This window comes from Haplochromis burtoni, unplaced genomic scaffold (assembly GCF_018398535.1).
Source record: "Haplochromis burtoni strain Fernald_Lab_line unplaced genomic scaffold, NCSU_Asbu1 Contig_96, whole genome shotgun sequence".
In the NCBI taxonomy this organism is placed as follows: domain Eukaryota; kingdom Metazoa; phylum Chordata; class Actinopteri; order Cichliformes; family Cichlidae; genus Haplochromis; species Haplochromis burtoni.
Genome location: NW_024582457.1, coordinates 1155595 through 1171784, shown reverse-complemented (window position 1 = coordinate 1171784; position 16190 = coordinate 1155595). Strand labels below are relative to the sequence as shown.

Here is a 16190-nt window from a genome sequence, read left to right as displayed (position 1 = left end):
CATAGTCATGTTTTATAAATATATGGACAATAAGCTAAGAAGTTGGGAATTCAAAATATTGCCGACTACAGCAGGCAAGATCTATTATCATACAAAAAAGGGATACATTTAATAAATTATCCTGATGATGAGTTGTGCAAATATACAGCAGAATTCATTACAGTTGTACTTCAAGTAATTATTCTACACTTTTACTCTCTCCCCTCACCCCTAACCAGTCGTGGCAAATGGCTGCCCCTCCCAGAGCTTTTGTCGCGCTAAAGAGGAGTTTTTCCTTCCCACTGTCGCAAAAGGGGTCGTCTGATTGCTGAGGCTTTCTCTGTATTATTGTCGGGTCTCTACCTTACAATATAAAGCACTTTGAAGTGACTGCTGTTCCACATTACAGCGAGGATAGAAGAAAATTCACATTTCTCGGAGCACAACGGACAACAAGACGGTCATCAAAAACACTGAATGACTTGTTTGCATTTAACAGCTCTGAAAATAGTTTTATCTGAAAGTGCAAAGAAGCAGCAGCGTTTTGGGGCCAGTTCTAGCGTTGTATAAATATCAGATCCATTTCTGTGACCCTTTGAATATATTTATTGATGTGTGTGGGCATGTGCATCTGTTATTTTATTTTGTAATTCTCCGTTTCATGTGCAGCAGTTTGGTTAACTTTGTTGTTTTAAACATGCTGCATAAAGAAATTTGGACTGGATTTGAATTTTGTGTGTAAAACTATAACATAATAACAATGAAGTGTTCAGTTATTTAAATCTATCCACATTTTGTATGACAAAAGCCTTACAGAGCTCACCTGGTATGATCTGTAAACAATAAATTCTATATCAGTGCAGTTCTCATGTTTCTATACCTTATTAACTCATGACAGTAATTAATATATTAACGTTACAGTCACTGGTGAGGCTACATCACTGAACTTTTGCTTGTTACTTTTAACAGATAATCGAATCAAACTACTAGTTAAATTCATCTTCTTCACAAATATGTGCATTCAGTTGTGATTGTTATTTTGACATCTTCACATTGCTTCTTTTGTTGGCTTTCTGAACGTCTGATTTCATTGAACATACTGTACATTTTAAAATACCTCACTCAATTTATGCCAGTGCACAAAATATTCCAAATACTGAAATGCAAAAACTGCAAGACATCAATCTGCAGCCATTTGAAATCAAAGTAAATCAGCACCTTGTTGAAAATGAACAGATAAACAACAAATTGATGGATTCTGTATTAGTTTGCTATTGATAGATGGAAAAATGACTGTAGGCCATGTTGACCTGACAAACTGGCAACTGCACACTATGTATGCCCCAACCTGACAGTGGAGCCTCTGTACACTCGAGCATAGACCTTTGCTAAACTGTGTCATCAGTCATGCAAATTGGCTGGAAGACAAGCACTTTATAACACTTAGAGAAAGGAGGCGTTGGTCAGACGGAGCCTAGGCAGCTGAGTAATACCCCTTTGCTTCTGCCCCTGGTGACTTTAGATCTTACTCCTTGACTACAAACGCTCATTCTCTACCTTTGTGTTGTTAAACCATAGAGACGTTTATTAAAACAAGATCAGTGACAACCCAAATAAAGTATGATTTATGATAGGACAATAATACAAAGAACAGAGCGCAATTTCACAGAAGCAGAACATGTCATCGACTGCAGAGATGAACTAATAACTGCAAACTGTTCCATGCATGTACATTCAGGCATGAAATTCAACGAGTTTCAAAAAGGCACATTAGGTCTCAAATACAGTAGAACCACCGCCGTGAAAAATAAGGAGAGTTACTCTGTGTAATGACATGGCAGCACAGTGGTCAATCTTTTGGAGACGGAGAGTAAGTATAGAAAGGGGGAGAGAACGGTGCGACTTTAAGACAGTTTCTGTTCAATTACTGGCACTGGAGCTGTGACAAATCCTCAGTGTAATACCCCCACGGCATTCATCAATTTCCAATTAGAAATCCAGACTTTAAAAGAAAGTGAATTGGCACCTAAAGGTCAAGTCTGTTGCTGTGGAGAGGCAGTATAAAGAAAGGGGGGACTTTTTTCCCCCTTTGTTGCTAATGACTACATGGTCCTGATGTGCAGTTGTCACACCCAATGAGGAGAAACAACTGCAGAGGCGGGTGCAAAGAGTTAAGAACTTTATCATTCGTGGCAGGAGGAACTGTCTTCCTGGAGGAATCATCCATAAAAAAGACAGATTTCAGTAAAGCTCTTCAAGTAAGATGTTGATATATGAGGTTTGTTAAAGCCACATAACACAGCCATCCTTTCATCTAGACCAACTACGGTGTCAGCGCAAAGCAGTTTAAAAAATGTCCTGCACATAACGTCAAGAGTAAGTGATTGGTGAGAACTCAGAGCCTGAAAATTTAATGCTGTTTTAAGGTTAACTTTCATCTCTTCGAGTTTAACCGAGATCCATATTAAAGGGATTTTGCTGCGTATTTTTGCAGCGTGCCTCACCTGGATGAAGGGAACCCCGGAGCGCTCGATGGCCACCACACCCACCGTCTGACTGAGCTCCAGGTCCAGGATCAAAATTTCTCTGGGATAAAGCAGCAGCATGTGGTTTCTCTTCGAAGGTAGGTAGGATAGCTGCAGGCAGTCGTTCAGCGTCACAGCCTCTGCCCTAAAGCATCAGACAGCAGGGGAATGACAACAATGAGAACAGGAAGTTAGTTAAAACGGGCTGACACTGAAACTGAGAACAAACTAGATGGAATGGTAAATAATAAACTATCAATCTTTATTGACAAAAAGACTTTCTTTAATCCAAGGATTAAGCATGTCCTGGAATTGCCTGTTTTCTCGTGTTGTTTACGGCGCAATTTAATAGACACAAAAGATGAAAAATGCAAATTACGATGACTAGAAATGAGGGTTAGATAATATACCGCTCAGTAAGTCAGTCTTATTCTCCAGATAAATCAGGATATAATGAGACTCTGCTGTAACAACAACACATGCATATGAAAAATGCAAATTCCATGCAAACCAATATGACGCTAGATTTAAAATTCAATATAAAATATAAAAATCTCATTTCTAAGGACAACTTGATATTTATTCATGTCTTCCCAAATAGAAGCTAGAATGAATGACTTATTATTGTTGGTTGGCTGATGAACTAAGCAGGTACTGTAAGAATTGCAAAGAATTTCCTTTACGTTACTTTTGGCTGCTCTGATTTGTTATTCACAGCGACTTCTTTCATGTGCGACTAAATTAATGACAGGTACTATTATCTGTGGTGGCAACCAGTTTTGATCTCTCCGTATCACAGCAAAGAGGTCACAGGTACTTCTGTTCAGTACAGTTCACTCAAGAAGGAAAAAGAGACGATTTGGACTGAACCTACAAGCAGGTCTACAGCCATAACTCATTCCAACAGCCGAATTCCTCTAGGTCACGGCAAGATCAAATAAAAGAGAGACAAACCTTATAACACAATGGAGATCATTATCATCTGGGGAAAGTGTAACAGATAAAATAGACTCAGTAGGGGAAGCTTTAGGAGTTATTGAGCTAAATTACACTTTTAGCAGCTTACTGAAGTCAGAAAAGAAAGAGATAGAGGCTAAAATGTCTGAGTCACCAAAGGCAGAACATCAGAAAGGAGCAGACCTTAGATTGCAAGCAACAGATCTTCAGAGAGAAATGAAAAAAGAAAAAAGGGAGAAAAGGGAAATAAAAAAAAACCTGCAGCCCTCAAATATTCAGCTCTCCAATTACCAAAACATCACACGCCCTTCTCGCTCTCTCAGTCGTTGTTATGAATAAGACATGAAGGCTACAGCGGTCAGAGGATCACACACAGTTACATATTGCTAAGTACATACACATATGTGTGCTCACGCAGTGAGTTTGCTATCAAAGACGCAGGACATTTGATAGCAAAGGTGGATGCCTTTATTAAAGTTTTAAAGCACTCTCAAGGTTCTATTATTTAACTCACCCAAAGGACATTAAAGTCAAATACTGTCTTTATACAGCAGTCACAGCACCTTGAGCTTGTTATCTACACAATACAAATTCAGTTTACACACACTGGCAGCTGCTGGAGATGATACAGCAGAAAACTGAACTGATGCTCACACTGTGGGACAAAAAACAAACAAACCACAACCTAAAATACTTCTATAACAAAACCTGTCCATTTCAGTCGGTCACGTCACTCCATTACTGATCACTCGTGATTACATTTGTACATGTCTGTGAATGATCGGGTTCTCTTTCATGTTATGTTGTTTCTTTTTCGATTGCTCTCACACTACCTGCAGCCGAGCTTCAAATAAAACTCGAGAGTTTGTAGTATTTGGAAGCAGGTGTTGCATGTGTACATCACCACAGTACAAAGCCATAAATCACACCTCTAAGACTGAAGTGAAGACTGAGCTTGAACAAAAGTCCTCAATTGTCCATTTATTATCCAGCCACAGCTGCCCTAAAGAAACAGTGTTGGGAATAAGTGGTTGAATGTTTGCTTGATTAACCTCTGATTTTGAAATAAGTCCAGTGTGCAGTCGCAGGGCAGCATCGTACTGCCCTGAAACCAGCGAGCCGGCATTAACTGTGCATTTAGCGACTGTTCATCGAATGTGTCCAAATCAAGAGATTCAGTTTCATCCATTTTTGATCAGCAATATGAAGAGCAGCTACAGTCAGACAGAACCCCCAACTCATCGGTAAGATAATTAACTTTGCTATTCCCTGTTGTGTGGAAAACTACTCGCTCTGCACACAACATGATTTCAGATGAAGCCATGAATTTAAAAAAGGCCTGATTATTCAGACTTACTGCTTTTATCAAAAACATTATGATTTTTTCATAATCATAAGAACTACAACTTCAAGCGTCTTAGTGAATTATTTAGATTTTTTTTTCTAAATCTAACTTATAAATATTTCTGTCAGTTTAAAAGAAAACATACATTAGTCGAGGTTGCTCTGTATATGTAATAGTATAGCTGACTTCATTTTGATATATGAACCAAATCTCTAGTGGCTAACACCCAGATTAATGGCTCCCTGATGGGACACTAATGCACACAATACCATACTGTATTCAGTAAGTTTCTGATAACGCTGTGGGAGAACAGTCTTGTTTAAATCCTCCATTTATCACCCACAAGCAGACAGAACCGGCGAGAGTAGAGACTGTAGACAAAGGCGAACAGAAGGAATACAGCATCCTGGATAGCAATTACACACAGTTAAAGGTGAGGAAGGAAGTTGTCACACATGGATAGAAGACTAAAACAGACAAAATGAGAAAGGCACGAGAGAATAAAGACAAGATTAATGGAGTGTTTGTTATCAGAACTGGCTTGGTGGGTGGACAGAGAGACTGGGGCATGCTGCTATAAATAACAGTCACAACCACTCCAGCAGGAAGCTGCCAGCACATCAAACACGTCTACAGCTCATGCAACTTTTTCTAAATTAGCGCTTATACAATTTATCAAGTTTGTCAACTAATGGAATAAGAAGCCAGAAGAAGTACATCACTACTTCTGCTGCGTTTCAGAATTAAAAATCAATGTAGCAAATATGCCAAGTGATCAAATCCTTCCTTATTCTCTTGAGAAATGCTTCTCCCGGACCCTTGACTTGATTTAGCATCTGATCTAAGTTTAAAGAGGAATCTCACTGCTGTGCTGGAGAGACAGTTACATCAAAACTAGGTCATCTATGTAGTGAAAGGTGCTGTTCCTGTTTTGATTTTTTTTCTGCAATGACCAAAGAAAAAAGAAAACAAACCAAACATAAAAATAGACCGTGTTAGTCCATATTGCTGTCAACAAAAATGCTCCGTGACCTGCTTCTTACAGTGTTGCTTGTCGGGCCATTTTTATTGGTTAGGCTTGAAAAAGTGTCTGGAATACTTCTCCTGTTCACATAATTTGGAGGAGCTTTGCTGTCGAATGAACAGGGAGGTCTCAGGTCAGTGGGGAGTAAAATATACTCTACAGAAAGACCAATCGGCCACAACATTAAAACCACTGGCAGGTGAAGTCAATAACATTGATTATCTTGTTACACTGAATAAGGGTGTGAGAAATTAAACAGCAAGTGAACTGCCAGTTCTTGAATATGATGTCCTGAAAGCAGAAAACGGGCAAGTGTGATCTTAGTGACCTTGATGGGGGCAAGAGTGTGATGAAAATAATAATGCTGTCTATGACAGAAAGGAGGCAAAATACAGAGCTCACTGTATATAGGCATGCATAACAACAGCCTGGTCTGACCGCTCATGCTGACCCCTCTTCACAGAAGAATGAATGTGAGAACTGGACCGAGGAGAAGTGGTTCTGGACTCACGTTAAAATTATTTTAGATCAGGAGCTATTAATATTCCTCAAGCTGTCATGTGAGAAACTACATCAATAATATCAGACAATAAAAATGTGAAATAGGCATAAGAAGAGAAAAGACTTCATCACCATTTAATCAACATTTCCAAAACTAAGTGTGAACAAAAATGTGCATTTTTGGGCTAATGTTGTTTAAATTTGTATAAATCTGTTCACATGTGAGGGCAGATCCAAAGAGAATCAACATCTTCTCTGACAATGGCTCTTTTTCCTCCTTGAGAAAATACAAACAAATCCAGCAGTAATACTGATTTAAAGTGCTCTCCCAGCAATGAGTCAGATTGAGCAGGTCAATCGCTGTTTTGATCAAATAATACATATATAAATAAAACTTAATTGAATTTCACATTCTTTTCATAGCTTTCGTTGTAAACCTCTTCACCGATTAAAATATAAAAACTCAAAATAAACTTTCGTAAATGTAAAATAAATGGATAAAACTTTACAGTCAGTTTGATCATTCAGTGTTTTGCAGGCACGACAGGCACTGACTTGATATTAGGCAGCTGCTTTTAATGTTGTGGCCAAACAGTGTATGCTTCCAGCCCTGTACATTACAAAGCCTGGTTAGTAACTGAGATTTAGTTCATATTACAGTAAATAAACCTTGGTGTTTACTTAGAAATCATATCATACGTTACAATCAGAGAAACATCACTTCTATCATGTAACAGTGATAACTATGACTGCCTTAAGTCAGTCCTCTTAAACCAGCCTTTTTTGCGCCACGGGCAGGTTAAATGTCAGACAATATTTCCACGGAGCGGCCTTTAAGGTGCCACGGATAAATACAACAAAATAAAATGATACGACCAAGACAAAACCTGTGGTGTTTTTGTAAATATAATAATAAACGCAAATTCACTGTGGAATTGTGTAACTTTATTAGCAGCATCCTCCTGAAATGCATCAACAACATTGAGAGTAACATCCTTCTCCTTGCCCCTAATGCTCTTTGGTCGCTATGGTAACGTGTAAATATTTCTTTCAAAATAAGACACACAACTACAACACGGGAAAAGACCCAGAAAAACAGAGTTAACGATAAAAAAAAAAATCCCGAAAACCATAAATTTCACACCCGAGCCTCATCTCTAGCGGGCCTGGTACCAAACAACGTGGCCCGGGGTTGGAGACCGCTAACCGATAAGACTTTGTAGTTTACTTTGAACAACAAGAGACAAAAAAGGGAACTGAACAACATTGAGCCATAGCATTTCAATAAAACATGACACCGAAAGGGTGACATAACCTACAGGAAGTTTGATTTAAAAACTGACTTAACTATTGAAACAAATATATTCCACAGATTATCCTTTAGCACCTACATAAGTGTTGAGATGAAATTCAGACATTTATTAAAATATTAACATGCTGTACAGTATGAAGATCTTGGCTTTTCAGTAAGTAACGTCTTAAAAACCATACAATACATAAGAGCTTCATTAGACTTGTTAAACTTGAAACAACAGTCTATGTGTCTAAAAAGAAGGATCCAAAATATTTTAAAATAAAGTCAGGGAAGGAAAATTAATTTAATTTCACTCACGTGGGCTTTTCATTGGTAATCAGCACTTTGACCTTGTTAAGGGCCTTCTTGGCACCAGTAGGGGCCGGAGCTGTTGCAGGTGCAGGTTTGGTATGCGCTGGGCTCGCATGAGGACTGGCAATGTAGACCTTTTTGCCAGCGCTGCCTGGGGGTTTGGAGTAAGAAAAGTCTGTGATGAAGACGATCCCTTCACTGGTCAGCACTGGATAGGAGAAAAAGGACAGAAGAATATTATAAAGATTCATTTGCTAATAAGAGATGGTCAGATGTCAATATTCTGTTTTCAATTTGCCATCTGTTATTTGTGAAAGTCTCTGCTTCGACTTATCTTTTTCCACAAAAAAAAAAGAAAAAAAAAAAAAGAAATACCACTGGTTAAATTGTTGGCATCACAGAATACCAGTCACATGCTTTCAGATTTAAGATATGTTCAACCATACTGCAATAAACAGTAAATTTAAGAGATCAAGCATGCCCTGTGTATGTGGGTGGCAAAGTGAAAAATTCGAAGGCTTCGTTAGTCTTTTGGTAAGTATTTTGTTCACCTACATGCCATGTTGGAAGGGTCAAAAGGGTCAAAAGAAAAGGAGAGGATATTCTCAGCGTAGCTTTTTTTCCACAGTTTGGTGCCTGTGTCTCCATTCCACAGAACAATGTAGTTGGGAGGATGGACAGCTAACAAGAGATCACGAGATGCATCCTGATTCCACAGCCACTCCAAGTCTGACAGAGGGAACGAGCAAAACAGAGAAGAGGAGGTGAGAATGGAAGCGTAGTGCGCACCAGCAGGAGTGGCAGTAACAGCGTCCTAATGAAAACAAATAGTCAACAGCAAACCATCGGCTCAGTGTCTCTTCTTGGCAGGACTGCCACTGAGCTGACAAACATGTTTGGTGTCTTGAAGCTGTCTTACCCCCGATAGGTTTGGAGTGCTCCTGTATCTCACAGTGGGCTGTGCCGCTGACCACATCCCACACTATAATCTTCCCAGAGGCATCTCCCGAGGCCAACCGCAGACAGTAGGGTGAGCTCAAGTTGTGGTAGTAATTTTCCCTGGACCATTTTACCTTCCAACATAAAACACTAATTGAGTCTCTGGGAGGAATATCAGGTAAAGCTGTAAGCCTTCTACATTTGTTGACAGAATGCTCAGAAAGTCAACAACAGAAAAGAAAAAATAACAACAATAACAGCAAGGTCTGAAGATGCATGATGAATTTCACTAAATGCGACATTGGGGAGAAAAGAGAGTAAAGGACATTATAGGAAATGCATAACACTGAAATAGGGCTGTTCGATATAACGATATATATCGGATGACGATATAAAACAGTCTATCGTTTCATTTTACGCTATCGTTTGTTTCGTGCTGTCGCAAAATAAACTGTTTACGGCAATATTTTTTCATCGTTTTGATGGTCACTGTAGTGGCTTCTTAAAGTTCTCTCTTTCTCTTATATGTAATATAACCACACTACGGACGTACAAGCGCCTGTTTTTATGCGTTGTCGTTAGCAACAACAACGGTAACACCATCGCGTGTCCGCTTGTTTATTTACCACATAAACCTTTCACAATAAAGCTCAAGATCCTGTTGAGACTTTTCAAAATAAACTGAATCACGTGAAAGAGCAGATTATTTACGGATGAGAATTAAAAAAAGAGCCGCCAGGTGCTAAAAATTAAACCTTAGACTCAAACGTTAGAACAGGCTTTTCCCTGCAGCACGCCATGTAATAAATACTCACAAAGAAAACGGCGGCTGTTACAACTTATGTCTAAAAATGTAAAGTTTCATGCATCGGTTAAAACACTCGACTCCAGCTACATGACGCGCAGCTGGAAACACTTCCCGCAAGTCGAGCTGCCCGAGATTCACAGAATTTACAGAAAATGTTACATTTTTGTGATTTATATCGTTATCAGACGATAGAATTCTTATATCGGAATATGAGATTTTGGTCATATCGCACAGCCCTACACTGAAATGCACATTTTATATGTGAAATAACAAATTACTCGACATACAAGATGGTGTTTAAATAATTGATTATGTCTGTCTATTTGCTCCCAGGTAGGCATGCCCTTTACTGTAGGTACTTCTTTTTCTATTTCCTTTTTTCTTCATTCAGCAAGTTCTCTTATGTCAGGCTGGGTGGTGAGGAATAGCTTGTTGCTGTGGCAGCGGTGCTTTACAAGATTAAAGTGTTCTTTATAGTGAAGAATGAAAGGCCCAGGCACTGATAATCACTGTAGAATTTATTGCCCATTATTTACTCTTCTCTTCTACAACACACATGCACGCGCACACGGACCCAAACAAAATGACTCTGTCAATGCTCTATCTGTGTTGCAGGTGTTGGTTTACAAGAAGCAGAGAGAGCCAAAAGTACTCCACTCAAGGTCACACAATGCTAACATTAATACTGTGAGACATAAATAACACAACCCCACAAGGTGTGTTCACTTTGTAGCCTCATTTGTGTGCCTATTCTCCAACGGCTTAACTTAGTGGTATATATTAAATCATATTTTGAAGTCTATGGAGCAGAGGCGCAACAGTGAGTCAATTAATTTGTGTAATTAAACAGCAATTATGTTGTGGAGGGAAACAATTAAGCCAATTTACTTCTCAAACTCACCTTGACCACATTTGCCTTGTGTCTCTCCAGCACCTGGATGGTCTGGGCGGTCTTAGGATCAATTATGAGAATACTGGAGTGACATCCCTGAGCTATGAGCCCCTGCCAGCCCCTACAGACCACGTTAGCAAGGCAGAATAGGAGGAAGAGGAAAGAAACAGATGAAAGATACGTGAAATGGTTTGGGATGTGAGACATTGATGTACAAAAGATAACATATGATTCAGACTGTGAACTCTGGACATTATGAATTTAAACTTGTGTTTCCAGTCAGCCTGACGCTTTAGTGCACCCTCTCCAGTAAACACAGCATTATTCAACAACTGTGTCTGCATTCTGATTTCTGTGCTTTCCACTCCATGTCTAAATTCATCTTCTTTCCGTGTCCGTACAAGACATGCATGCATATTTGCCTGGGGTGCATCCAGACTGCCAAAAAATCAAAGTTCAATGACACAACAAATTTCAAAATTCAAACATAACATGAAGCTAAACTTTCAGTTCCAATGACAAAAGCTGCCAGTGCAGAGACTGTACTATATGCTACAACTACACAAGGTAATTTATCTCATATGATGCGTACATAAAGTTAAATATTCACAAGGACAGTTCTCTTTTTAAATATGTCTGCTGAAAAGCAAAAATAGCTTTAGAAGCAAATGTATGATATTTAGGTTCATGTATGCGAAATTAAACTTTGGCACTATGCTGCTCTAATCTAAAGTTTGATCACGCGAGTCCGACTGCCTTGACAGTCTCTGCTGGATTGCTGTGGAGGATGAGGCATTAGAAATTCATCAGGCCCGACAAAATGTCACATGACATTGCACAAGAAATATATACCCCGCATGTTTGTGAGCTCAATGACAAATTATCAGTGGCCGTTCACGCTGACAACTTTACATGCAGCAATAAAGACAAGCCACGAAACTGACACAATGCAAACATCAGTTCCTTAACGTTATCTGTCAGTCGCGTATTCAATTAACCAAATTATGCTAGCAGCAGAGAAGCGGTACTCACCAATCTACGGCGGTTTTATTCTGCAAATTGAGAGTGCCAGTTAACGTCCGAGCCGCGAGTTTAATGTTGACGGTGTAAGGAATCATTGCTCTACCTAAGAATTTCTGCTACGTTAACATTTAATGAGTAAACACTGCTAAAATTAATTAGCTTATCTGTATCGGCTCTGTTGTGAATATTAACAGGAAGTGAAATGGTGTTTCTAAATAGGATGCCGTGTAGGAACAAATTCCAGCAACAAAGTTCCGCATTGAATACAACAGTACTATCCCCCACCCCACCACCGCCAAAAAAAAGAGAGAAAAAACGAAAAAGAAGCAAAAAAAAAAAAAACAACCCCAAAACAAAAAAAAGTTGTAATATATGTAAATAATAGTTACAGTAAATACTGTAACTGAAAAACATACGGGCTACATTTATTGTTTTAATCCTCCCAAGATTATAATAATAAAAATAAGTCAATAAAATAATAAAATACATTAAATGAAATGAAATCAAAAGTTGCCTAAAATACAAAAGTGAATAAGCCTCAAAACAAACAGACACACAAACAGCTGCTTTCATTTTTCTTTACCAAGTGCTGCATTCATAACACAGAAGATATACCAGTTTCACAGCTGAGACAGACAGACAGACATACATATTATACCACAAAGCTGTTCTCAGCTGCTTATTGACAGAGGGTTGCCTGGTTGGGCATATTTTTATGCGTGTTGCCATTTCTGATACAACTTCAAAGGGTGTCTCACATGTAAGGTGAGTGTACAAACCACTACACTATGGAGTCCCTTTGCAATGTGGGGGAGAGATATCCAAAACTAAAGAAGGAGAAACAGTTGATGAAAACTGTGCATTGTTTTCACAGTTTTTCACAAAAAATAAAAATCAGTATAATATTTATGGAGAGGCATGACAATAAAAGAACTGAAATCTGAGGTAGACTTTGGTAACAGCAAAGATGGTGGTATGTAATGCATAACTTTAATGTGTAACTTCCAATGGTAAAGTCTTGTTTTGGGTCAAAGTTGACAGACATACAATTTTTTATTCTTTGTTTTTTTGGGGGGTTTGTTTTTTCAGATTTGACCAGTGAACACGTACCGGTGACTTTTTCAGGCTCAGTTTATTTAGACCAGGGTCTCAAACTTAAATGAGCTGTGGGCCATTGCTGGCACTGCCATCTTATTGGATGGCCACTTTAGTGTTCAAGTAGTACGAAAAAACATACAAACAAACAAGCAAACTTAATCCTTTCACATTGGTACTCTGTGTCTGGCCAGACGCGTGGCAGCACTTCTGCTATAATCTTGTTCATATTTAACAAAATAAATATGCAGACAAATTTTTGTTTTTTAAATAACTTATTTTAACCCTGCACTCAACAAAAAACAAATCCTCCCTAAGAACAAAAGTAACTTCAAAGGCCAAATTGTATTATAAATTTTATCATACAATTTGGTCCAATATACGGACTGCAAGTAAGGGTGACGTGGCCCTCAAGTGGCCCTGATTTAGACTGTGGCATACAGCGTTAAAGGCTGGCTGCCAACTGACTTCTTGTGTAAAAATGTAACTGAAATGATCAATCCCCCAGTGGAAATGAAGTGAAATTAACCTGAAGTGGAAGCATCCAGTACCCAGTAACTAGGGAATTATTATTGTTCTACTTTAATTGGTGTTGGATTATAAAATGTCACTGAAAACATTTTTATCCCCTTTTCAATTGCAATTTATTCACAATTTAGCATCCACCACTTGAAAAGATTAAATACATAAACTATCCCAAATACTCGTCTTGTTTGTTTTCTTTTTAATGTCATATGAGTTAAATGAATGATGAAATGCCTCAAATGTTTTGTGTTTTCAAAAATGACTTATGTACTCCAATAAAGTGCTTAAGTTTAGTGGCTTATTTAATATTTAACAACAACCAGTGTCATAACTACTGCAGCAACTCAGCAACTTCATATAATTTCCCCTCGGGATGCATGTTCAGTAGAGACCCCACATTTTTCACTGTGTGAAGAGTATCCTGCAGGAAGATGGTGACATCATATTTTAGTCTGATGGGCTTGGAGGCAGCACACAGGGGAGTGCAGTGAATGGTTTCTGGCCACCAAAGCTGTGAAACTGAAATATAAACTACCTCATTTAAGTGTCTGCAGTTCGAGAGTAAAATCTTTGTGACTTTTATTTGCCAGTACTCCCTCTAACAGGAGCTGGCACACTGGTTGATAGTGCTGAACACACCAGTGGTGCCTCCTGGTAGTGCTGTGTGATACAGCAAACTTTGGTAGTGATCCAAGTCCATGTAAACACAGAGCCAGAACTGCCGCTACCAATACTGACCCCAATACCAGATATGAATACGTTTAAGCTACAAAGGCAGCTTATAGAGGAGATCAGAGATCATTAATTTGAAAATGCTGTTCACATTTTAATAGGAAATCACTGAGATTTTTACCTTCCACAATAATAAGCTAATACAACAAAACACACCATTCAGCTTTTCGTGTATTTTGACACTGGGTGTGTTGGAGACCTGGAATGTAAATCTGCTTGTCTCTAAAGCACTTTGTGGCAATACAATAAATGTATATTTATATAAATACATTAGATGCAACAGTAATTTTTGATAGTGTAGGTTTTGAGGTATATTTTTTTCCATTTCCAAAAAATGTTTGTATTTAATACAATTCAGTGGGCTACATACTGACCTTTGATTAAGTATTGAGCCTACTGTGCTAGCATCGATTTGATACCAGTACCAGCATTGGTATCTGTACTGTTGATATTTGGATATATCTGCCTATATCATCCTCCTGGGAATGAAGTGCATCCTGGCAGATTCTTATATTAGGGAAAGACCTTAAACTTATGGGTTCGACTGATAATCAGAAGAATTTGTTTTCAGCTTTGTACATAAAACTGCCACAGAAATATACAATATGCCAGATTTAATTACACTTTATGTGGCTAAACAGAGTTACGCAGGTTAATTCTTATTTAATGTAAGCTCCTTAAGCTCTGTGATAAGAGGCTTAATTCGCTTTATTTACTGCAAAAGCAAAAAAAAAAATAAATAAATAACTTCTCTCAGTTGGAGGGTTTTGTTCCAGCCTCTGAGACGTTGGCCTTCAGTTTTGAGATTCATTCTTCAGTGAAGGATGAAGAAAGAAAAAGCCTGCAGTGCAACACAAAGAACATATACTGAGTCCAAGTGAACTGAAATAAAAAATAAATACATACAATGGAACTTTAAGTTTATTGGCTTGAAGGTTTTTTTAAGTAACATTTGATTTGTTCTCATGAAGTAGAGATTTTCTTTAAGAAAGATTTTTTTCCAACTTGCCTATTGTGACATATTGAAAAACACAGCTTCCAACAACACAATGAAGCCCTTTTTTCTTTCGTCTGTAGAGACACTAACATTGGATGTGGGGGAGAAAAAAAAAGACATGTTTAATAGTCAAGCACTTTTAAAAGCACTAAATGTTCAGGGTAACTGTTAATTTACTTATGGCTCATTGGCTGCAAATGCAGTACTGTTAATGGTGTTTTTACCAGAGAACTAATTGTTATTTTTTAGGCTAAATATTCCTCAGGGAGTTGTCACACTGTTACAACAATTGATTGAAATTATAATTCTGACATTTTCAGCACCTCAATGAGATTTTCAAGCTTTTTCATATTGTGATGCAGATCCAGGAACAGGGGAAATATTTGTATTTTTAAATTATTTTTTTGCGGCAGACAGACTAAATGAACATATACGATAGTGTTCTTTGTCTTTCTGTTATTGGATTTTGCTAACAATCCCCTCCAGATCTTTTTCTGATTTGCATGTTAATTGTGAGAAGGTTTACTCGAAATTGCATCTCACCTTACATCCTATAAATGTTTGACTGTCCATCAGGATGCTGTTACGGCTGTCTGCACATTCAGTGTACACACCACAAATCTGTCTTTTTAATAGTAATTATGCCAGGTCTGCCACACTGCTGAGCTGGAATGCAGTTATCATATATTTTCTATTCCTGCTGGAGGCACACAACTTTGGATTTCAGTCCAACATTAACCTAGCTTCCATATTAAAATTACAGAAACTGTGAATATAATTTTGACGGGCTATGACACTATTTCATTGTAAAGTCATTTTCTGTTGCAGCTCGGAGAAGCAGTTAACCTTTTCATATGGGAAGCTAAAGCATTTATTTTGAGAGACTGCCTGTCAAAATTGATGTCTTTTTGCTGTATTATACCCCAAATCTACTTAACATATTGTTGAGATTTTTATGAAAATAGTTTTTGAAGTATATGAAAATTTTCCGGTCATTTGCAAATCTAGGGGAACGCTGTCTAATCCCATTAAGCATTTCTAACTGAAATATAATCTTCTTTTCATTGTTAGTATTTATGTATGTATGTTTTTGTTCATTTAAAAAATATTGTTAATATTATAGAGGAGCATTTTAAACCTCTCCCCTCCAACAACCTGCTCAAACCACTAGGGGTGCAACGATACACAAAATTCACGGTTCGGTTCGGTTCGATACTTTGGTGTCACGGTTCGATATTTTTT

The 16190-nt window shown here is 38.1% G+C and overlaps 1 protein-coding gene across 1 annotated transcript in view; it reads right to left on the bottom strand.

Moving 5' to 3' along the window:
* wdr11 (WD repeat domain 11) overlaps window positions 1–11821 on the bottom strand; it is a 62185-nt gene extending 50364 nt beyond the window's left edge. Inside the window, exons 1-6 of the mRNA XM_005927114.3 lie at window positions 11609–11821; window positions 10586–10697; window positions 8857–9010; window positions 8493–8666; window positions 7944–8145; window positions 2484–2649 (exon numbers count right to left, since the gene is read on the bottom strand). Of these exons, the coding sequence (XP_005927176.1) occupies window positions 2484–2649; window positions 7944–8145; window positions 8493–8666; window positions 8857–9010; window positions 10586–10697; window positions 11609–11694 (894 nt within the window). The 5' untranslated portion in view covers window positions 11695–11821. The remainder of the gene's footprint in view (window positions 1–2483; window positions 2650–7943; window positions 8146–8492; window positions 8667–8856; window positions 9011–10585; window positions 10698–11608) is intronic.
* Between the last annotated feature and the right edge of the window lie 4369 nt (window positions 11822–16190).